This window comes from Oncorhynchus gorbuscha, linkage group LG04, assembly GCF_021184085.1.
Source record: "Oncorhynchus gorbuscha isolate QuinsamMale2020 ecotype Even-year linkage group LG04, OgorEven_v1.0, whole genome shotgun sequence".
NCBI classification, from domain to species: Eukaryota; Metazoa; Chordata; class Actinopteri; order Salmoniformes; family Salmonidae; genus Oncorhynchus; species Oncorhynchus gorbuscha.
Window position 1 is genome coordinate 25270753 of NC_060176.1, and position 23031 is coordinate 25293783.

General features: G+C 47.8%; 1 protein-coding gene across 1 annotated transcript in view; it reads right to left on the bottom strand.

Moving 5' to 3' along the window:
• The window catches only part of LOC124033879 (neural-cadherin-like), a 221459-nt gene that overhangs the window by 89599 nt on the left and 108829 nt on the right, over positions 1-23031 (bottom strand). The window contains exons 10-20 of the mRNA XM_046346263.1: positions 22479-22649; positions 21945-22117; positions 21131-21298; positions 19604-19853; positions 18224-18351; positions 15660-15846; positions 13855-13998; positions 11819-12102; positions 9235-10849; positions 8567-8660; positions 7363-7547 (exon numbers count right to left, since the gene is read on the bottom strand). Of these exons, the coding sequence (XP_046202219.1) occupies positions 7363-7547; positions 8567-8660; positions 9235-10849; positions 11819-12102; positions 13855-13998; positions 15660-15846; positions 18224-18351; positions 19604-19853; positions 21131-21298; positions 21945-22117; positions 22479-22649 (3399 nt within the window). The remainder of the gene's footprint in view (positions 1-7362; positions 7548-8566; positions 8661-9234; positions 10850-11818; positions 12103-13854; positions 13999-15659; positions 15847-18223; positions 18352-19603; positions 19854-21130; positions 21299-21944; positions 22118-22478; positions 22650-23031) is intronic.

Genomic DNA, 23031 nt, shown 5'->3' on the forward strand with positions numbered 1-23031 from the left:
TACGAATTATCTTTGAATGACAGGGTCCTGAAAAAGGGACATTTCTTTTTTGTGCTGAGTTTATATGATTATGTAAACTGGTGTGGGTGTCTAAAGGATTCACTATTTATCACACATTTCACCTTTCAATCAATTTCTTCTGTGAGTTTTCCATAAAGAGCCTTAATCTACCAGAAGAAGATTTAACAGTACATGTCCTTATTGCCTTCCACATTTGTTCTTGAAATGGAATTTAAAATGTCATCGAGGCTATGTCAGTAATACTATAAGTAGAATTTTTCATAATCCTTCAGACTTTGAATCCATGAGAATGTTTACAGAGTGCTTTATTTGTGAAACAACCTGAAAATGGCTTCCACAATCCTAATTCTCTTCGGGTAATTGCTGTTTACAAATGCTTTTGGATTGGGGGCAGTCTTGGTGTTGACATTTAACATTTTCTGGGTTGTGTCTACAAATGTATATTTAACCAAAAGTTTCAACATCGAACATTTTGAACTTCTATCCCTGTTTTAACATTGTGTGTTTCAGCTACAATCTTCGGGGTTGTACCACTGGATTCACCGATTCCTTCGACGTCCATAGATACCAACCAAGTCTGTGTGATTAATGGGGGATGAGAGAAACCGGTGTTGGTGAGACAAGGGTGGATCTGTCATGTTTTGTCATTAATTATCATGTCTTGTCCCTGTGCTTCCCCTTCTATTCGTTTCCCTCTGCTGGTCTTATTAGGTTCTTTCCCTCTTTCTATCCCTCTCTCTCCCCCTCCCTCTCTCACTCTCTCGCTCTCTCTTCTCTCTATCGTTCCGTTCCTGCTCCCAGCTGTTCCTATTCCCCTAATCAATCATTTAGTCTTCCCACACCTGTTCCCGATCCTTTTCCCTGATTAGAGTCCCTATTTCTCTCCTTGTTTTCCGTTCCTGCCCCGTCGGATCCTCATCTATAATTCACCGTGCTGTGTCTATGTTTTGCCCTGTCGTGTCGTGTTTCCCTCAGATGCTGCGTGGTGAGCAGGTGTCTGAGTCTGCTAGGTTCAAGTGCCTTCCCGAGGCAACCTGCAGTTCTCGATCAAGTCTCCAGTCTGTTCTCGTCTTTACGAGTAGTATTATGCTTTTTGTTTTGTAAAGTTTCTTACTGAATTAAAAACTCTGTTTTCGCCAAGTCGCTTTTGGGTCCTCATTCACCTGCATAACAGAAGGATCCGACCAAGGAATGGACCCAGCGACTACAGAGGCTCGTAACACTGCCGTCAAGATCCAAGGAGCCATGCTCGGCAGACACGAGCAGGAATTGTCTGCTGCTCGCCATGCCGTGGAGAACCTGGCCGCTCAGGTTTCCGACCTCTCTGGACAGTTCCAGAGTCTTCGTCTCGTGCCACCTGTTACTTCCTGGCCTGCCGAGCCTCCGGAACCTAGGGTTAATAACCCACCTTGCTACTCCGGGCAGCCCACGGAGTGCCGCTCCTTTCTCACCCAGTGTGATATTGTGTTCTCTCTCCAACCCAACACATACTCTAGTGAGAGAGCTCGGATTGCTTACGTCATTTCACTCCTTACTGGCCGGGCCCGAGAGTGGGGCACAGCTATCTGGGAGGCAAGGGCTGATTATTCTAACAATTACCAGAACTTTAAAGAGGAGATGATTCGGGTTTTTGACCGTTCAGTTTTTGGTGGGGAGGCTTCTAGGGCCCTGGCTTCCCTATGCCAAGGTGATCGATCCATAACGGATTACTCTATAGAGTTTCGTACTCTTGCTGCCTCTAGTGACTGGAACGAGCCGGCGCTGCTCGCTCGTTTTCTGGAGGGACTCCACACAGTGGTCAAAGATGAGATTCTCTCTCGGGAGGTTCCTTCCAGTGTGGACTCTTTGATTGCTCTCGCCATCCGCATAGAACGACGGGTAGATCTTCGTCACCAGGCTCGTGGAAGACAGCTCGCATCAACGGTGTTTCCCTGCTCCGCATCGCAACCATCTCCCTCCTCTGGCTCTGAGACTGAGCCCATGCAGCTGGGAGGGATTCGCATCTCGACTAAGGAGAGGGAACGGAGGATCACCAACCGCCTGTGCCTCTATTGCGGATTTGATGGACATTTTGTTAATTCATGTCCAGTAAGAGGCCAGAGCCCATCAGTAAGCGGAGGGCTACTGGTGAGCGCTACTACTCAGGTCTCTTCATCTAGATCCTGTACTACTATGTCGGTCCATCTACGCTGGACTGGTTCGGGTGCTACATGCAGTGCCTTGATTGACTCTGGGGCTGAGGGTTGTTTCATGGACGAAGCATGGGTTCGGAAACATAACATTCCTTTCAGACAGTTAGACAAGCCTACGCCCATGTTTGCCTTAGATGGTAGTCATCTTCCCAGTATCAGATTTGAGACACTACCTTTAACTCTCACAGTATCTGGTAACCACAGTGAGACTATTTCTTTTTTGATTTTTCGTTCACCTTTTACACCAGTTGTTTTGGGTCATCCCTGGCTAGTATGTCATAATCCTTCTATTAATTGGTCTTGTAATTCTATCCTATCCTGGAACGTATCTTGTCATGTGAAGTGCTTAATGTCTGCCATCCCTCCCATTTCTTCTGTCCCCACTTCTCAGGAGGAACCTGGCGATTTGACAGGAGTGCCGGAGGAATATCATGATCTGCGCACGGTCTTCAGTCGGTCCCGAGCCAACTCTCTTCCTCCTCACCGGTCGTATGATTGTAGTATTGATCTCCTTCCGGGGACCACTCCTCCTCGGGGTAGACTATACTCTCTGTCGGCTCCCGAACGTAAGGCTCTCAAGGATTATTTATCTGTGTCTCTTGACGCGGTACCATAGTGCCTTCTTCCTCTCCGGCCGGGGCGGGGTTCTTTTTGTTAAGAAGAAGGACGGTACTCTGCGCCCCTGCGTGGATTATCGAGGGCTGAATGACATAACGGTTAAGAATCGTTATCCGCTTCCCCTTATGTCATCAGCCTTCGAGATTCTGCAGGGAGCCAGGTGCTTTACTAAGTTGGACCTTCGTAACGCTTACCATCTCGTGCGCATCAGAGAGGGGGACGAGTGGAAAACGGCGTTTAACACTCCGTTAGGGCATTTTGAGTACCGGGTTCTGCCGTTTGGTCTCGCCAATGCGCCAGCTGTTTTTCAGGCATTAGTTAATGATGTTCTGAGAGACATGCTGAACATCTTTGTTTTTGTCTATCTTGACGATATCCTGATTTTTTCACCGTCACTCGAGATTCATGTTCAGCACGTTCGACGTGTTCTACAGCGCCTTTTAGAGAATTGTCTCTACGTAAAGGCTGAGAAGTGCTCTTTTCATGTCTCCTCCGTTACTTTTCTCGGTTCCGTTATTTCCGCTGAAGGCATTCAGATGGATTCCGCTAAGGTCCAAGCTGTCAGTGATTGGCCCGTTCCAAGGTCACGTGTCGAGTTGCAGCGCTTTTTAGGTTTCGCTAATTTCTATCGGCGTTTCATTCGTAATTTCGGTCAAGTTGCTGCCCCTCTCACAGCTCTTACTTCTGTCAAGACGTGTTTTAAGTGGTCCGGTTCCGCCCAGGGAGCTTTTGATCTTCTAAAAGAACGTTTTACGTCCGCTCCTATCCTCGTTACTCCTGACGTCACTAGACAATTCATTGTCGAGGTTGGCCTTCAGAGGTAGGCGTGGGAGCCATTCTATCCCAGCGCTTCCAGTCTGACGATAAGGTTCATCCTTGCGCTTATTTTTCTCATCGCCTGTCGCCATCTGAGCGCAACTATGATGTGGGTAACCGTGAACTGCTCGCCATCCGCTTAGCCCTAGGCGAATGGCGACAGTGGTTGGAGGGGCGACCGTTCCTTTTGTCGTTTGGACAGACCATAAGAACCTTGAGTACATCCGTTCTGCCAAACGACTTAATGCCCGTCAAGCTCGTTGGGCGTTGTTTTTCGCTCGTTTCGAGTTTGTGATTTCTTACCGTCCGGGTAGCAAGAACACCAAGCCTGATGCCTTATCCCGTCTGTTTAGTTCTTCTGTGGCTTCTACTGATCCCGAGGGGATTCTTCCTTATGGGCGTGTTGTCGGGTTGACAGTCTGGGGAATTGAAAGACAGGTTAAGCAAGCACTCACGCACACTGCGTCGCCGCGCGCTTGTCCTAGTAACCTCCTTTTCGTTCCTGTTTCCACTCGTCTGGCTGTTCTTCAGTGGGCTCACTCTGCCAAGTTAGCTGGTCATCCCGGTGTTCGAGGCACTCTTGCGTCTATTCGCCAGCGCTTTTGGTGGCCGACTCAGGAGCGTGACACGCGCCGTTTCGTGGCTGCTTGTTCGGACTGCGCGCAGACTAAGTCGGGTAACTCTCCTCCTGCCGGTCGTCTCAGACCGCTCCCCATTCCTTCTCGACCATGGTCTCACATCGCCCTAGACTTCATTACCGGTCTGCCTTTGTCTGCGGGGAAGACTGTGATTCTTACGGTTGTCGATAGGTTCTCTAAGGTGGCACATTTCATTCCCCTCGCTAAACTTCCTTCCGCTAAGGAGACGGCACAAATCATTATCGAGAATGTGTTCAGAATTCATGGCCTCCCGTTAGACGCCGTTTCAGACAGAGGCCCGCAATTCACGTCACAGTTTTGGAGGGAGTTCTGTCGTTTGATTGGTGCGTCCGTCAGTCTCTCTTCCGGGTTTCATCCCCAGTCTAACGGTCAAGCAGAGAGGGCCAATCAGACGATTGGTCGCATACTACGCAGCCTTTCTTTCAGAAACCCTGCGTCTTGGGCAGAACAGCTCCCCTGGGCAGAATACGCTCACAACTCGCTTCCTTCGTCTGCTACCGGGTTATCTCCGTTTCAGAGTAGTCTGGGTTACCAGCCTCCTCTGTTCTCATCCCAGCTTGCCGAGTCCAGCGTTCCCTCCGCTCAAGCGTTTGTCCAACGTTGTGAGCGCACCTGGAGGAGGGTGAGGTCTGCACTTTGCCGCTACAGGGCACAGACTGTGAGAGCCGCCAATAAACGCAGGATTAAGAGTCCAAGGTATTGTTGCGGCCAGAGAGTGTGGCTTTCCACTCGCAACCTTCCTCTTACGACAGCTTCTCGTAAGTTGACTCCGCGGTTCATTGGTCCGTTCCGTGTCTCCCAGGTCGTCAATCCTGTCGCTGTGCGACTGCTTCTTCCGCGACATCTTCGTCGCATCCATCCTGTCTTCCATGTCTCCTGTGTCAAGCCCTTTCTTCGCACCCCCGTTCGTCTTCCCTCCCCCCCTCCCGTCCTTGTCGAGAGCGCACCTATTTACAAGGTACGTAAGATCATGGACATGCGTTCTCGGGGACGGGGTCACCAATACTTAGTGGATTGGGAGGGTTACGGTCCTGAGGAGAGGAGTTGGGTTCCGTCTCGGGACGTGCTGGACCGTTCGCTTATTGATGATTTCCTCCGTTGCCGCCAGGGTTTCTCCTCGAGTGCGCCAGGAGGCGCTCGGTGAGTGGGGGGGTACTGTCATGTTTTGTCATTAATTATCATGTCTTGTCCCTGTGCTTCCCCTTCTATTCGTTTCCCTCTGCTGGTCTTATTAGGTTCTTTCCCTCTTTCTATCCCTCTCTCTCCCCCTCCCTCTCTCACTCTCTCGCTCTCTCTTCTCTCTATCGTTCCGTTCCTGCTCCCAGCTGTTCCTATTCCCCTAATCAATCATTTAGTCTTCCCACACCTGTTCCCGATCCTTTTCCCTGATTAGAGTCCCTATTTCTCTCCTTGTTTTCCGTTCCTGCCCCGTCGGATCCTCATCTATAATTCACCGTGCTGTGTCTATGTTTTGCCCTGTCGTGTCGTGTTTCCCTCAGATGCTGCGTGGTGAGCAGGTGTCTGAGTCTGCCAGGTTCAAGTGCCTTCCCGAGGCAACCTGCAGTTCTCGATCAAGTCTCCAGTCTGTTCTCGTCTTTACGAGTAGTATTATGCTTTTTGTTTTGTAAAGTTTCTTACTGAATTAAAAACTCTGTTTTCGCCAAGTCGCTTTTGGGTCCTCATTCACCTGCATAACAGGATCCCGAAGAGTCCCGGGTCTTTTAATAAAAACGTCTGTAGAGTCTGAATGGTTTAAGCTACAAACTACTAAAAGCTTTCTATGAACATCGGAGACTCCCACGAACACACACATTGCTCACAAGCAACACAAGAGTTGTTAGAAGGTAAGGGCTTAATCTAGGGCATCCCAGGACATAGTGTCTATAATACTGTAATAAGCTTGCAGTCACAAACTCCAAACTCCACACAGTTGAAACGGACTAGTTGAATATTCATTTCCCACCGAGGAGACAATTTCTGTACTTACAGTATTTATCTAAATTCATTTGTATCTGTTCTTGGATTTGGCGGACCTTATTGGTTTTTATTATGATGAAATAATGAACGTCAATAAACTCATGAATGCAATTGTTTATGTCAAATTGTTCTAATTGTTTCCCTGGTTTTCCTAAAAAGAAAATGGTAAAACACTTGACTGTGAGGATAAATATAAATACATAAGATTATATGCAGATGAGTCAGATAAATGAAAACCCGAGTTTGGCTGCACTCTGGGTTGAGCTGGCTCAGTGCTCAGCACTATAGCAGTTGTTGACATATTTTCAACTTCAACAGACCTTTTATGGCCTGAGCCATTTCAATCAATACACACTCCACAGCTCTCTAAATGCAGTGGATATTGTTGTCGTTTAGAGGATGCACTCGAAATACCCGGGCTAAGAAGTGTACGAAACCAGACGGCTCTCCTGTAGATTAAATGGGCTGAAGAAGAGAACAAACAAACAATCGTTACGGGAGATTTTGGTTCCATTTTCATCACTTACAGTAACATATTACAGTAACATATTACAGTAACATATTATAAAACATCCTGTTTACCCAAATAATCGTATACAGTATATAACCACCAGCTGTAATGTAAAGGCTCCTGGTTGGTGTGAATACATTGGCCTGCTGCTGTTTTTGGAATTTGAAGCAAATCCCTTTTATCAGCTTATATGAGCCGTGACTCCCTCCGCTATTTCTCCCTCTCTCTTCTCATTTAAATAGCTCAGAAATCATCAAATCCCCTCAGCCGTAGACCATTTCTTCCAAAGTACATTTAATTTTCACACACATAAGCGGTGTATCAGACCATTCTTGACACCCAAAATGAAAGTGCTGAGGAAGCATAACATTGTCTAATTACAATTTCAAAATGACATATTTCCACAAATTACCCATTTCCACTGTTACTAACCCACGCATTGTATCGTGAAAATATATATCCTTAGAAAAATGAGAAATAACCTTCATATGACAACACGAAACAATATAAAACAATTCGGTCCCAGGTCATAGGTCACGGTTCAGAGGGCATGTGTTCTGTACTGTACCTGCCAGGCGGAGGGATCCAGAGTTGTAGATGGCCTCGTCACGCAGCTCCCTCACATTCACGGTTACCCCAGAGACAGCGTCTGGCCACACTCCGTCTGACACGCGCACCTGAAACTCGTAGCTGCCCGGGGGAGCGTTCTCCTTAATGATCAGGAATCCCGTCCGCTTGTTCAGGAGGAAGTAACTGAGGAGGCATAAAAAAAAAACAGATCAGCAACATCAGTTCTTCATATATCACATGTAAAATTAGCAGCCTGTGGTGGATTTGTAGATAGATTTGGTGATACACCACTGTGAATGAATACTGGGCTGACATAAAAGAGAAGACATTACTGAGAGTCTTTGGGAACCAGAGAGAGGAGATTAAGACACAAAGATTCAAAACAGCAGAATTAAAGAAGGAATAGATAAAAGACAGCAGAGGGAGACAGCAGAGGGAGGAAGAGAGGAAAGCATAGAGGAAAGAAGGGGAGGGGGAGGGGAAGGGGAGATTATAAAAGAGAAAAGATTTTTAAAAAGATGAGAGGAAGCATCTCCTTGTGGTCCACAACCTCATACTTCTTTTGTAATTGAGCTCATTCAAGTTTAATTACACTGGGAATCAAAGCAAGATCCCAGGCACATCAAATAGCGAAGGAGACATTGAGATGAGCTGGTTAATCATCTTCAAATCCAACCGTGTTTTATATGAAGTGTCAAAATTAGTAAACTGGACTCCAACCATTTCCCTATTGAGTAATGCAGAGGTTTCTCTACTCGAGTGAAGATGAGAGATGCTCGATGAAATATTAACTCTTCAACAACATACTGTAGCTATGTGTGTTGAAAGAACAGATGCTCTGGGAGGAAAGCTACAGTCAATCTGAGTTCATGTATGTGAGTGCAGTGCAGGTGGCAGTGGTAGTCATCATGCTTCTGGATGTGAGGCCGTCAAGGTGTCACATGGTATGATGTGTTCTGAACACCACTGTAGCTGCTGAGCCTTCACAGAGATCTCAAGGCAACCGTCTCAAAAACACCCTGTCGCTCAGGGTTCCTCTGCTCTGCTCGTCTCACACCTTTGTCGCAGGTGCAGGTCCACAGCATCAATGACAGAGAAGCTGTCGGGAGACATCACTCTCAAGGTTTTATGGGGAGTTGAGAGAGGGGGACGGAGGGAGGGAAAGAGAGAAATACAGATGAAGAGAGCTAGAGATGTCTTACTTGGGCACATGTCCCTCAAAGGCATAGGTCTTGTTGTCCCAATCATCAGGATCCGGGGCGTAGACCTTCCCCAGGACAGTGGTCGGCATCCTCCCTGTCGGCAAAGAACATTGATTCTCTCAAGGGTGTGTGTCTCTGTGTGTGTGTCATGAAGGGGTATAGTCAAAAAGAGCACTGTTCACATGGACATTAAAGTATTCTGAAAACAGCAGGCTGCATATAAATGCTTTTGTAGAGAGAGAAAGGCCATCATAATTACCGCAAGGCAACAAGAAAATGTGTCTGAAAGAAACTAGTCAACACATACTACCAGTAGCTTTCCATTGCACTTTAACAAGAGGAACATGATGTATTGACTCATTTTGTGAAAGGAGAGGAATACACCTGGAATAGATAGTCAACCCTGAAGAGGAGAAAAGAGAATCAGCTATACCTAATTGCTCGCTCCTACAGCGGCTCCTACAAAAGGCGCCAGAACAACAAGAGAGACATGGCTTCTTTTCATAAACTCCCGGTTGTAGCAAAACCTTCAAGCCTTGGAAAAGGTCAGACTGAGGGTCAAACGATTTGCTCCTCATTCATATATTGCTTTGTGAATTTGTTCTCTCATTGCTGTGCTATTCATGAATTCATGCATTATAGTGTATTGATGATGGCAGTGATCTCACCTCTGTGACTGTTGACAAAAATCTCCTTCTCTCCTGCCTGGTGAGCATGGTCGTTCTCGTCTCCTATGGTGATGGTCAGAGTGTTAGTGACCGTCTTGGGTGGATGGCCGCTGTCACTCATGATGATCTGCAGGTGGAACTCTTTCTGCCTCTCCCGGTCGAAGGCCCTCAGGGCTGTGATGGTGGCCGTGCCGTTTCCGTTATCCTGCAGGTAGAAGTCGTTGCTGTGGTTTAGCTCTAAGGGAAGGCTGAAGTAGAATGGAGATCCGTTCTCCGCTGAGTCTCGGTCTACGGCCCGCAGCAGTGTGGAGGTCTGGTTGAGTCTGACCAGCTGGGGACCAGCGATGTTCTCCCACACCACTGGGGTGTACACTGCCTCAAACTCCGGCCCGTTGTCGTTGACGTCCAGCAGAGTCAGTTGAATGACGGTGCTGCCCGTCAAGGCCGGAGAGCCGTGGTCAGAAGCCAGGACGACCAGGTGGTGCTGCGCTGCTGTCTCTCTGTCCAGAGCGCTGGTCACAGTGACTAGACCAGACTGGTCTACAGAGAACTGGCCCAGAATGTCTGACTCCTGGAGGATTTTGTAGGTGATCTTCTTGTTTTGACCTGAGTCAGAGTCGCTGGCCGTCAGCCTGGCCACACTGCTGCCCACAGGCACGTCCTCGGCCAGGGGCGCCGGCGGCTGGGAGAGCGCGATGAAGATGGGTGTGTGGTCGTTACAGTCCTCTACCTCTATGATACAGTGGATGAAGCTTGAGAAGTCCAGGTCTTCGACCTTCAGGGTGAGGTTGAAGCGCTGCTCACTTGTCCTCTCGTAATCCAGCCTCTTCTTCAGTCTCAGGGTGCCTCGTTGCTCCTGCCGGTGGCTCACCATGGAGAACTTCTGCTCCGGGTCTCCTGCCACCACACTGAAGGTGAGCTGGGCGTTCTCTCCCGTGTCCCAGTCCTCAGCAGACATCTCCAGCACCACCGCGTTGGGCTCACTGCTCTCAGGAACCCTGGCCAGGCAGGACCGCTCTGTGAACCTGGGCGCGTGGTCATTCACGTCTGTCACCCTGATGGTGGCGGTACCCGTGCCCATCATGCCACCCCCGTCCCTGGCCTCCACCACCAGCAGGTAGGCCTCTGCCTGCTCCCGGTCCAGGCCACTCATTGCCACCGAGACGGTGCCCGTGGATGGGTTAATGCTGAACATGTCAGAGCCGCTGCCACCTGTACCCGTATCACCCACAATCCTATAGGAGAGCACGGCGTTCTGGCCCACGGCCGAGTCGTCCAGGTCGGTGGCCGTCATCTCCATAACAGAGGTGCCGGGGGCAGAGTTCTCCGGCACGTTACCATGACAATCGGGGGCACAGGTGAAGACGGGCGCGTTGTCGTTGATGTCCCACACGTTGATGATGACGTCAGTGAATCCGGTCAGACCCTCGCCGCCCTCATCTGTGGCCAGGACCACAAACCTCCACACGGCCCGCTCCTCCCGGTTCAGAGTCCTCTGAGCGTAGATCTTCCCCGTCACCTCATCAATAATGAACTGGCTCTCGGCTCCCTGGCCATGGAGGGAGTACCGCAGGGCCTCCTGGTCAGCATCCTTATCTGGGTCAGTAGCAGTTACCTACAACATCAAAGGGAATGTGCTCGGTGAAGCTTTTTAATCTGCAGCGTGCCAACTTTCTTTAATGGAGTTCAGCACTGTTTAATTATTGAAGCTGGCTGACTTGGTGTCATCCATCAGGTTGGTTGAAGTGTTAACTTCACACCTACCTGCTCTGCACAGTGATCAACTCTAGTTTATCAGCTATGTGCACAACTTTCACTCTCCTGACCTCAGCCCCAATCAATCCCCAGGCAGAGCAACATGTTTAAATCTACCATGAGAATTGCAGAGCGTCAGGTTTTGTAGGTGAAATGAAACCAATGAGCTACCATGCAGTGGTGGGGGAAAAACTGCTAGTGGGCTAAAGGTTCTACCAGACGTCCCATCCGAAGAATCTTATAAAACAGGGATGGAATGAAAAACAGCATGATGTCATCTCATGCAATTCAATCATAAAGGCTCTCCTGGCGCACAATGACTCACACTCTGAATGACAGAACTGTGTGACCTTGGGACTCTAAGGTTCTATTATTCTGAGATAATTAGCTGGCATAATTGTTATCTTGTTTTCTTCGATTCGGGTTTGCAGTAGGTACAGAATATTTTACAAAACGAAGGCTATGCCCGTAACTCATGTTTTGACAAAAATGCCGATCGAACGTTATAATTTTAAGCTCTTCAGATGCTGATGGAAAAGCATTCAAATGATTACGGAGAGAAAACGTGAAATACACATCAAAACCTCAGTCTTTCCCATTGACAGATAGATAGCGTTGCATAACACGGTTGAGTTGGTGACAAAACACTCTCCTGAGATTGTAGACATCTGATACTGTACATCGTACTATTCTCCCTCCTTTTCTACTAACACACGTGTGATGACTTAAGAGATCATTTGTGCTGCTGTCAAAATAACTGCTGTCATGCTGTCATAATAACGTGACAAATACAGATTACCGCTGGACTCAATGGGCGTTTCAAACATACCTGAAGCACGAACACAGGCGATCCATCCAGCTCTTCAGTCACAGAGCCGTAGTACTCGTTGACCGTGAACACTGGCGCCTCGTCGTTCTTGTTGACCATGTTGACCATCACATCCGCATAGTCCTCCCACTTCCCGTCCGACGCCAGCACCAGCAGCTTGTAGCCCTTGTTCCGCTCGTAGTCCAGAGGCTGGGCGATGAAGATGGTGCCCACCTCTGGTTCCACGTCAAAAACCCCGCCAGTGTTGCCAGACGTGATCTGGTAACGGAGCTTAGCATTGGCGCCTAAACAGAACAATGTGGTGACCGAGATATAAGTAGTAAGCAGAGTGGGCCACCATGAGCATCACATACACACCATTTAACATATATAGGTAACATTTTCAGGAATTGAACTTTCGGTTTTTCAAATGAAATCTGACTGAATCCAGGTATTAGGTCGGCTTAACATTTGAGGAAGTTTTTTTGTTGTTTTTTCGCTTCACAAAGCAATTGTCCTAAAGTATATTAGCTGATCAGAAGTTCTATACAGAATCCAATTATTGAGAGGAGACTCTTTGGAATCTGAAAACAGATTCAATAAATTACAACTCAGGAGAGGGAGAATGGAGGAATCTCCAAAGACACAAAAGATTCATAGCTTATTTGCAACATGAAAGTGAGGACGCCAGAACAGAGCAGAGGACTAATCCCTAATCCTGAGTATTTTGTTGTGTTGGCAACAGTGCTAATGAAACATTAGAATGACTTGTGAATAGATATGTTTTCATTTGAGCTTCCTCTCCCCCTTCAAACGGCTGAGATCAAATCCCAGTGGAGACCATGCATGCACAGAGCGAGCAACGCAGAGTAAACAAACTAAATGAATAAACAAACACAAGAGAAATCCTATTCCCACTTGTGCGTGTTAAAAAAAATATATATATAAAAAAATCCCACTTTCCCTGGTTATAAGTTGTTATGCTGACAAGAGGAGAACAAAAAGAAACAATCTGATTCCACTTCCAGGAACTCTTATCAGCACAGTAAAGGAGAAAGACCTCACTGCCTCTGCCTCTCTCTCTCTCTCTCTCTCTCTCTCTCTCTCTCTCTCTCTCTCTCTCTCTCTCTCTCTCTCTCTCTCTCACTGTGTTCCTAGTTCCCTAGCTCCCTGGGTGGTGATAATCCCCTCGGGGGTGTCGGGCCATCAGCATAGCTGGCCCCCGCGTGTGTGCTTTATTACCCAAAGTGGCCCGGAGACTGTCCTCTCACGAGTGGCTCTGTGTGTTGAGATTGCAGAGATGGAGCTGGTGGCGCAGCCCGAACCCATTCATCACAGAGAGGTGGTTGCCGCTCCACAGGCCTACCCGTTCCGACATGATAAATGTCTGATAATATGGAGATATGCCCCCCCCCCCCCACCCCTTCTCCCCTCCTCCCCTATTCCCGTAGCAGACTGATAAAAAGCCCTCACTGCAATAGCTAGCTGCCGCAGCACCAAGGGAGGTGATATGCTTCACAATGGATTTCTTGTAGCGGGTCGTGTGCGCTAGAGTCGGCTGAATGAGGGCGAGTCAGGTGACTAACAGGCAGTGTGTTAGTATAGGATGAGACGGATGGGAGAGGGGTACGGATGGTGCCTGTATGATGAGAGTCATTACAGCGCTCGCTGCAGGAGAGAGAGAGTAGAGTTGCTGTGTGCAGCATGTGTGCAGCCCCTGGCCTGGGATTTGATGAGCCTATTGGGATGTTAAGGATGTCCTTTTTGAGCTATGGGGAAGCCATACGGAGACTTACGAAAAAATGTATATTCTGATTTATATTCTGTATACACTGCAGTACCTTGACAAGGAATATGACACGCCAAACAATTCATGACATGACATCGATGTGAAACATACTTTATAAAAATAGGGCATCGCAACCGTACTGTGTTTTCTTCAGGGTTACGACCTGAGGAGAGATGGAGAGGCCTCGTAACCTCTCACACGTTCACTGAGCCCAGGGAGAGTGAGAATGACAAGGGAGTGGCTTGTTTCCTCCCTCTCCACCACGTACCTTCATCCTCGTCATTAGCACTGACAGTCAGGATGGCAAAGCCCACGTCTGCATCCTCATCCACGTCGACTTCATACACCGTCTGAGCAAAGACAGGCTTGTTGTCGTTCACATCGCTGATGAAAACCCTCACGTACGCCGTGTCTGAAGGAAGGAGAGAGAGAGAGAGAGCACGGAGTGAGAGATTAAATGCCATGCCCGCACTTATTCTGTCAAACTGAACATATCCCCACCCCTTTCCCTCGCTCTCCTTTATCCCTCTATTTCTCCCTCCATCCTCCTATCTTCACCCTCTATTATTCCTCACATCTCTCCATCTTGCTCTCTCTCTCTCTCTCTCTCTCTCTCTCTCTCTCTCTCTCTCTCTCTCTCTCTCTCTCTCTCTCTCTCTCTCTCTCTCTCTCTCTCTCTCTCTCTCTCTCTCTCTCTCTCTCTCTCTCTCGCTCTCTCTTCGTCTGACTCTTTTCTTTCCGAAGCAATCCGTAGGCAGATGTGAAAAGAGCCCCTTGAGGGGAGGAGGGGGGGGGTGGCCAGTATAATATGCTCCCTTTCCCCACGCCATTATAATATGCTCCCTTTGATATGCGTATAAAAAGGAACATAATTTGCAATACACTCTTCAAGCGAAGATCAATTGTGTAAGCTGGTTGCAAAGATAGCTTGCAGTTTAACACAGAGATAACTTTTTACACCTTGCGGAGTCTGTCAGAGGAGAGGAGAAGGAGAACATATCTGTTTGGGCAGACACAGCCATTGTCAATCGGTGTGTCTCCTCCTCTCCTGTGTTCCAGACACACACAGAGAGAAGTGTGGAACGTACGCAGTGTCAACACCGTGACAGATTGCTCTTTCCCCGTCAACACTGCTATTGCACCAAGGTTATGTTTACAACCCTTCTTCAACACTGCTATCATCGATTACACCATCGCCCTACTCCTGGGCTCCTCCAATTTCATTCAGGATACTCTTTAGTCGAGTGAGAGGGAGAGAGAGATTATAGATTGAGAACACGTGTGTGTGTGTGTGTTGCATGTGCAAATGTGTTTTCTCCCTCCATGATTCACGCCATCATGTCAGTATGTCGTATACGACAGGATGTAGGTGACTGTTGCTGGGAGGGAGAGAGGAGGGATAGTGAGGGATGGAGAGTTGAGGGCCCTATAGAGACTCATTCTACATGCTAAGCAACAGAGCAGTGTTCTGGGTGGAGTCTCCATCACTCTGAAGCCCCTGGTCTCCACTTCTCTTTATATCATCCTCATCTAATATTTATAGCACTGCAAAATCACACAGATCATCTTTTTTTTAACTCCCTGGCCTTTTTAATATTTAAGTGGTGTTTACGCTGTCAGAAATGTCATATAGGGCGAGGACGACTGAGAGCAACTTTTAATCATCTATGATAATAGGAATGAAAAATACATTCTCCATAAGACCCTGTCTGGCTGTTCATCAGCGGGTGAGAGTCCCCTCTGGGGAGAGATGAACATATCTGGTGGAGAGAGAGAGAGAGGATCCCTCCCCCACCAGAGAGACAAGCCGCAGCTCAGACTTAAATGACGTCTCCAGACTGCCATCCAAACCCCAGCCCTCCTACTGTTGTACCAAGGCCTGTCGGGGAAATGGGGTGCATTTTAAAATGTATTGAAATGTACTTAGACAATGCACACATTGTATTCCTATGTCGTCACAATTTGATACGCCGTGCTACTGTTGTGCATGCTGCATGCATTGCTGTTCTCTCTCTCGTCCTCCACCATCCTCCAGCCCCGTTGAGCTGGCCAGATGATCTGAGCTGGTCTCACCTGAGTTGGGCTGTCCGTGTTTCCCAGGTCGGGCTGACTCCCAGCCGTCCACTGACTTGACCTCCAGCAGGTAGGAGCCTTTGGTCTCACGGTCAAACACGGCCTCTGTGTAGATGGAGCCCAGCTCGGGATCAATCCGGAAGTACTGGTAGTCCCCACTGCGGTCTTTCAGCAGGGAGTAGGAGATCTGAGACAGACAGAGAGAGAGAGAGAGAGAGAGAGAGAGAGAGAGAGAGAGAGAGAGAGAGAGAGAGAGAGAGAGAGAGAGAGAGAGAGAGAGAGAGAGAGAGAGGAGGAGGAAGTAGTGGAGGGAGAGCAGGAGACCAGGGTAGAAGAGAATGAAGGACGAGGTTAAAGAGAGTGGCATGGAGAAGGTGAAGGATATGAATGGAGTAAGAGAGGACAGAGAGGACAGGATGTTGGAGATACACGAGGGATGAGAAAGAAAGGATGGACGTGAGAGAGACAAGGAAGACAGAGATACAGAGTAAGGATTACCAAAGATAGGTCAGTGAGACGGGGGGAGAGAGAATAATAGTTTTAGTCAAACAGCAGTCTCTAAAAATAGTCTAACACACCATGCACATGATTCATTTATCTCTCTATTGGGCTGGATGTGACCCAAACCACATGTGACCCTGTGACAATTTTTGATGTGTATCGATAAAACAAAGCTAAGTCATTATAATTCGGCTTAAAGCAGGAGCCTGAAGTCTATTCACCAACAAAGAATGAACCTAATGTTTAATATTCAAACCGAATAAAAGCTGTGTCGACGAGCTATCAATGGCATTCAACAGCAGCAGGAAAGTAATTCAACAGAATTCATTGAGAGAGAGGATCGAAACGGCGTGGGTCAGAAAATGAATACAGGGGAAGAGCAACAATTAAAGGCTGAATTAAAATGTAATGCCATAATAAAAAGGTTGTCGGGGTCAAGTTATTTGTAAAAAAGACTCCCAAATTGAAACAGCTGTGACTGATTTTTTTCTTTCATATTCACGCCCACCAATGATCCTCATTATCTAAATGTGGGCCTGCATGGCATCTATGATTCAGCCTGCCTCGGCGAGAGCAAGCAATTCAGCAGCCAAGGACACTGTGCCTGCAAAGAACCGAGTACATTTGATGTACCCCTGTGCCAATAGCCATGGTGTCCTCGTACTGGGAATTCAATTATGAGTAGACTACCCATACTGTTTGTGTGCGTGTTGGAATGTGTGTGTGTGTGTGTGTGTGTGTGTGTGTGTGTGTGTGTGTGTGTGTGTGTGTGTGTGTGTGTGTGTGTGTGTGTGTGTGTGTGTGTGTGTGTGTGTGTGTGTGTGTGTGTGTGTGTGTGTGTGTGTGTGTGTGTGTGTGTGTGTGTGTGTGTGTCTGTGTGTGTGTGTGTGTGTGTGTGTGTGTGTGTGTGTGTGTGTGTGTGTGTGTGTGTGTGTGTGTGTGTGTGTGTGTGTGTGTGTACATGATTGTGTGTCTATTGAGAGCAAGACAGAGATCAATAAAGAGATACACACAGAAAAGCAGCAGGAAACGCAGACAATGCTGTGAGTGTGAGTGCGTGTGTATGCATGCATGCGAGAATGTGTGCGTTCAAGCGCACCCTTCTGTTTGCGTGCGTGCGAGCGAGCATGCACGTGTGTGTGTGTGTGTGTGTGTGTGTGTGTGTGTGTGTGTGTGTGTGTGTGTGTGTGTGTGTGTGTGTGTGTGTGTGTGTGTGTGTGTGTGTGTGTGTGTGTGTGTGTGTGTGTGTGTGTGTGTGTGTGTGTGTGTGTCCTCTCAACACTTGCATCCTTAACAATCTTTTACTGCAGTGGGCTAAATCAGGGTCACGCAGAGTGTTTATTGGTAGTATTAAACTAATCTACTTTGAAGTATACATCCCACATACATGGTTCTGGGCTTAAAAAGAAGAAGACACCTGTACCATGTCACATATAGAGTTGAAATGGATTCAATTTGGAGTTTGCATCAAAGTATTACACTTTATATGCATCACAGATGACTGAAATATCACAGAGCCGCTGGACATAGAAACACCGGGTTTTCATTCTGTTAAAGAAATATAACGTTTGTTAATTATGAAAAATATGAAAAATATGAAAGGGTGGAGGTTCAGTGTGTGTGACGTGCTGCATTGTACGTTTGATACAGTGTGTTGCTCTCGGCTCAGGAAGCCGAATCGCAGTACAGGTTTCATGGCCAGGCTTCAGGAAGCAGTCCCTTGTAGAGGAACACTATAATGCAGAACTCTAGACTAAAGATGGGTTTTTCCATTGTCTACCTTCGGTATTTAAGACTCCAAGGTGAAATTAAAAGGGGGAATTGATACTGTGGGTTTACACTTGAGTGGTTTCAACAATTATCCAGTTACATACAGTAGTGGTGGGTTGTTCACATGGATTTAAAGTTAAAACTGTGGTCTACAACACTAGGCCTGGAGTACTACAAATATCCCAGCTTTTCTGAGGAAATGCTAAGAACCGGGACGTGTATTCACAAAATGTCTCAGAGTGCTGATACAGGATTGTTGTATGTATTTCCATTATTCCAAAGCGCTCCGTCACCTTTCCGTTGAGTCCCAGGTCCAGGTCGTTGGAGGACACCTGCGTGACAAACGTCCCCACCTCCGCCCCCTCTGTGACCGACGCCTCGTAGATGGACGAGGTGAAGAAGGGAACATTGTCGTTCACATCTAGCAGAGAAAAACACCAGCATTATCCGTCATCATTTGACTCAGTACTTTCTCAGTGAAAGGGGTTTATAAGGAGCAGAGTGTCGTTCACGCAGCAGGCTGTACAAACAGGGCGGCGGCAGACTCCACTCTGCGTCCGATAAGTCTTTGTGGCTAAACATTTGTTGACAGAGATTAATGAGACCTTGAACATCTCCTGGAAGGTGTATGGAACCATTTCAAAGACCTCTTTGTGACAGTCGAGAGCTCTCTTTATTTTTCACCATTCAGCCATTTCCTCAGACAAATAATACAAAACGGCTTGTTAGAGTCGTTTGTCTATTTAACTCAATTACCTCTTTCTCAGTTATTATAGAGAACTATGCGGCTCGGATGCATTCAGAGTTACGATGCACTTCCATGTCGTATCTTTTTCAGCAAATGTCTTAATCTATGAATTAAACATGGGCCTTAAATCCATTACAACCCTCTCCTCCCCTCCTCCCCGTCTCCCTTCCTCCTTTCCAGCCCTCCCGGCCTCCATAGTACTCGCTCCATCCTCTGGAGAAGACTGAAGGCTCACTTATTAAGACAGATAAGGGAGCGGAGAAGGAGAGGTGAAGGAGTGAGGAGAGTCTAGCCAGATTAATTATGTCTCTCTGGTTTAAGACTAACTCTCATGAATGATAGAAGGGGGAGATGAAGTCTGGTTAGAGGGAAGCGGGAGGATAACAGGAGGGAGTCTCGATCTGGGCTACGGTGGGAATGAGAGCTATTTTGGGACAGAGGGTCAGGGGTGGGCTGAACTGCAGCGATAACTGCCGTGGTAATGGGAAATTAAGCTCGGATCGGGACCGGTAGGCTGGAAATCAACTCGATTTTAATAAAAAGATTGAAGCCCAGTACATCATGCTTTCTGGGGTTTGTCTGGAGGAGAGAGAGAGTCTGGATGAGAGAGAGGAAGAGTGACAGAGAGAGAGAGAGAGAGAGAGAGAGAGAGAGAGAGAGAGAGAGAGAGAGAGAGAGAGAGAGAGAGAGAGAGAGAGAGAGAGAGAGAGAGAGAGAGAGAGAGAGAGGGAGAGAGAGAGAGAGAGAGAGAGAGAGAGAGAGAGAGAGAGAGAGAGAGAGAGAGAGAGAGAAAGAGAGAGAGAGAGAGAGGGAGAGAGAGAGAGAGAGAGAGAGGGAGAGAGAAATGGTTGTATACAGTCATTGTTGAGTCAAGACTGCTGTATTATGGGTTGTTATATGAGCAGGTTGCATTGCTCTGTGTCACCTGTAATGTTCAGATGGACCGTAGTGAATGCAGCCAGAGGCACTGCAGCCACATTCTGAGCCCGGACCCTCAGTATGAAGTTCCTGGTGGTCTCATAGTCCAGGGGCTCAGCCACCAGGATGGAGGCAGAGCCGTCCTCACGGTTAGGGGTCAGATAGAAGCGTACAGGCATGTTGGTCTCCGGCACCATCCCATCCTCCAGGTTATAGGTCACTCTAGGGTCCCCCAGTGGAGAGGTGGCCTTGATAGTCTGGGGTTCAGAGAGGAGACAGAGGAAACTGAGGACACTAGCAGTCAATTCCTCGGTGACTGCCTGTATGCTCTACTCAGCTTTAGGCGAGGCCGCCTGCAAAACAAGCAGCTCTACAGATCAACTACAACCGACTGTGGCCCATTATATCTCCAATATTTATCTTGCTTAACACTTAGAACTCCAAAGGAATCTTTCTCTCTCTCTCTCTCTCTCTCTCTCTCTCTCTCTCTCTCTCTCTCTCTCTCTCTCTCTCTCTCTCTCTCTCTTTATCTCTCTCTCTCTCTCTCTCTCTCTCTCTCTCTCTCTCTCTCTCTCTCTCTCTCTCTCTCTCTCTCTCTCTGTGAAATATTAATCTGCATTTCTAATAGCCTTAATAGCTTATAAATGATAGAGAGGAAATTCAGCAAATTAATTTTCAATGCTTTAGTTAAAAAATAAAAGCAAATGCCTATGAATAATCCAGGGTTCGTGATTGCCAGAGCCTGGCTCGTAGAAGTAATGAAGCGGTTGGCTTAAAATAGAGGCGATGGAGGATGAGTCTGGACATGGGTAGGGAGAGGGGGAACAGGGGAAGGGGGGGGGTGTTGGCTGGAGTAAGTTGCCATGAGGATGTAGGGCTATCCCAGGACACAGCAAGTGCCAGAGAGAGGGAGGATGGGAGAGTAGGGATGGAGGTTGAGCCCTGGGGGAATTATCTACTCTCGTTTTTGCCATAGACCATAAGAGCTTGGTGTCCATACAGTACGTCATAATACGCATTACTGTGCATTACTGCAGAGACATGGTAAATGCAGCTCGTGTCATTCGGTGTTGTGGTGTTTGTACGGTACAGTAAAGTAAGAGTAAAGTAAGAGTACCCTCCTCAAGTTACCAGCCCTAAATCTGTAATAGGTACCTATCCTAATGTGTGTCATCATGTCCCAACCTCCCCTTAACTCACCTTTCTCTAACCCCATGTACCTCAGAATACCCGTTTCAGGTTACATCTGCCATACTCATCCTAATTTGTATTCCATCATGATTCATGTTCAACTCTGCCCTAAGACAACCCCTATGTCCCTCTACCACCCCCAGGACATATAACCCCATGTGTATGTTAAAACATGACGTCATATATTTCCCCATCACATTCCACCCACACAGTACCTCTGCATCCCAACTGGAACCCTATGGCCTACTCGGTGCATTGCTTTTGACCAGAGCCCTGTAGTGCACTACATAGGGAATAGAATACCATTTGGGATATAGCCTGTTTGTCCCGGTCCCCATTTTACCACTATGGGTGTGTCCCTGACGGTATTCTCCGGGATGACCACGTCATAGCTGTCCCTGTCCCACTGCGGAGGCTGGTTCTTCACGTTGGTGATGGTGACGGACAGCTCCACCGAACTGCTCCGGTTCCCCCCGTCCGTGGCAACTATCTCCCGGGTGATGTAGGTCCTCTGTAGTCATAGCAACAACATAGCTGTTACATGACACATGCTGACTGAAATAATAGCAGTTTAGACTTGGGGTGAAGAGGCAGGAAAGCTGGAGGAAGTAATGAAACATAAGCCCTCTCTGTGATCGTGTAGATAAGTTGACAGCGAGAGGTCAGGGAGTGTCACAGGGGCAGGGACACATGCTGGTTGTATTTGGCCCACGGGTGAACGTAAATGACACTGTCTCATCACTGATGACTGACAGAATGCTGCCCAACGGCGTTCAGCTGCCAGAGGGACTCTGTAGTCATAGCAACATCTTCCCTAGGAGCATTCATAATAACACCTCCTCGCTACACCAGGCTTCCCATTTCCTGCTCTGTGATAAAACATTCTCCCCCGAGGAGGGACATTTACAGACTAGCCGGCGAAGAAGAAAGAAGAAAAGGGCTAAAAAGCTCTCAAACATTAGCTTGTTAGATATGTGCTGGCTTTATAAAGACTCTTTCAAAGAGCTATTAGACTTCCTCCATACTCTCGCTGAAGCTATTCTCCGTGGCGCGTCCTCACCTCAACCGCTGACACACGGGGCTGGACGACTTAACGTGCAGCCGAGATGGGTTATGTGGTGGGGTTAGGGGTTAGGGATTAGGGTTGTGTTCCTGACCTGTGAGATGGGCTGGTTGACGTAGACCCAGCCGGTTAAGGGGTTCACCCTCAGGTACTCTGGCTGCTCTTTAGACATGGAGTAGGTGACGGCGGCATTGGTGCTGTAGTCATCGTCGTGGGCCGCCACACGCAGGAAACTGGTGCCAATCATTGTGTCCTCCCGAAGGAAGTCTGTGGGGAAGACAGCACGTCATATTCAATTGGCTGGAGAAACAAAATGACGAGCATCAGCTCTGCTGATTAAACTGTCTGGGCGAGAACAACACAGATGTGGTGTTGTCAGTGAACCATTAACAAGGTAGACACGACATGATAAGCAAATACTACTGGATCAACAGTAGGACTTGATTGTGTGTGTGTGTGTGTGTGTGTGTGTGTGTGTGTGTGTGTGTGTGTGTGTGTGTGTGTGTGTGTGTGTGTGTGTGTGTGTGTGTGTGTGTGTGTGTGTGTGTGTGTGTGTGTGTGTGTGTGGGTGGGTGTGTGTGGGTGGGTGTGGGTGGGTGGGTGGGAGGGTGTGATCCCAAGCACGCACACTCGTAGCGTAGGTTCTCAAACTTGGGGCTGTTGTCGTTCTCATCGAGAATGAGGATGTTGAGTTGACAGATCCCTATGAGGGGGTCTGCTGCCTGGTCCGTAGCTGTCACCGTCACCGCGTACTCCCGCTGACGCTCGCGGTCAAACTTCCTGGACGTCACAATCGCACCTGAGGGAACCGTGTTATACAGTGGTTGCTATGGACAACGGACAGAGGCAGACCGGACACAACAAAACAAATCTCAAATGCTATTAATGCCAGGGTGTAGGCTAGTATTTATACAATTTCGGCTAAGCTATGCCACTGAATAAATCTGATTCATCATGTTAGCAAATGTAATGACATGCAACTACGGATCTCAATAAACAAATGAAGGACGTGCATACACTGAAATGGATGTGCTAGTTTATGTGCTGGTTTATGATCAAGTGTTGGTGTTTTTTGGAAAGTGCACTTGAATTCAATCAAAGCCATTCTGAGGATTCCTCACAGTTCATGCAAATCCAATCCCTCTCCTTTCACTCCTTTCCCGCTCCTATAAAAGGTTAAT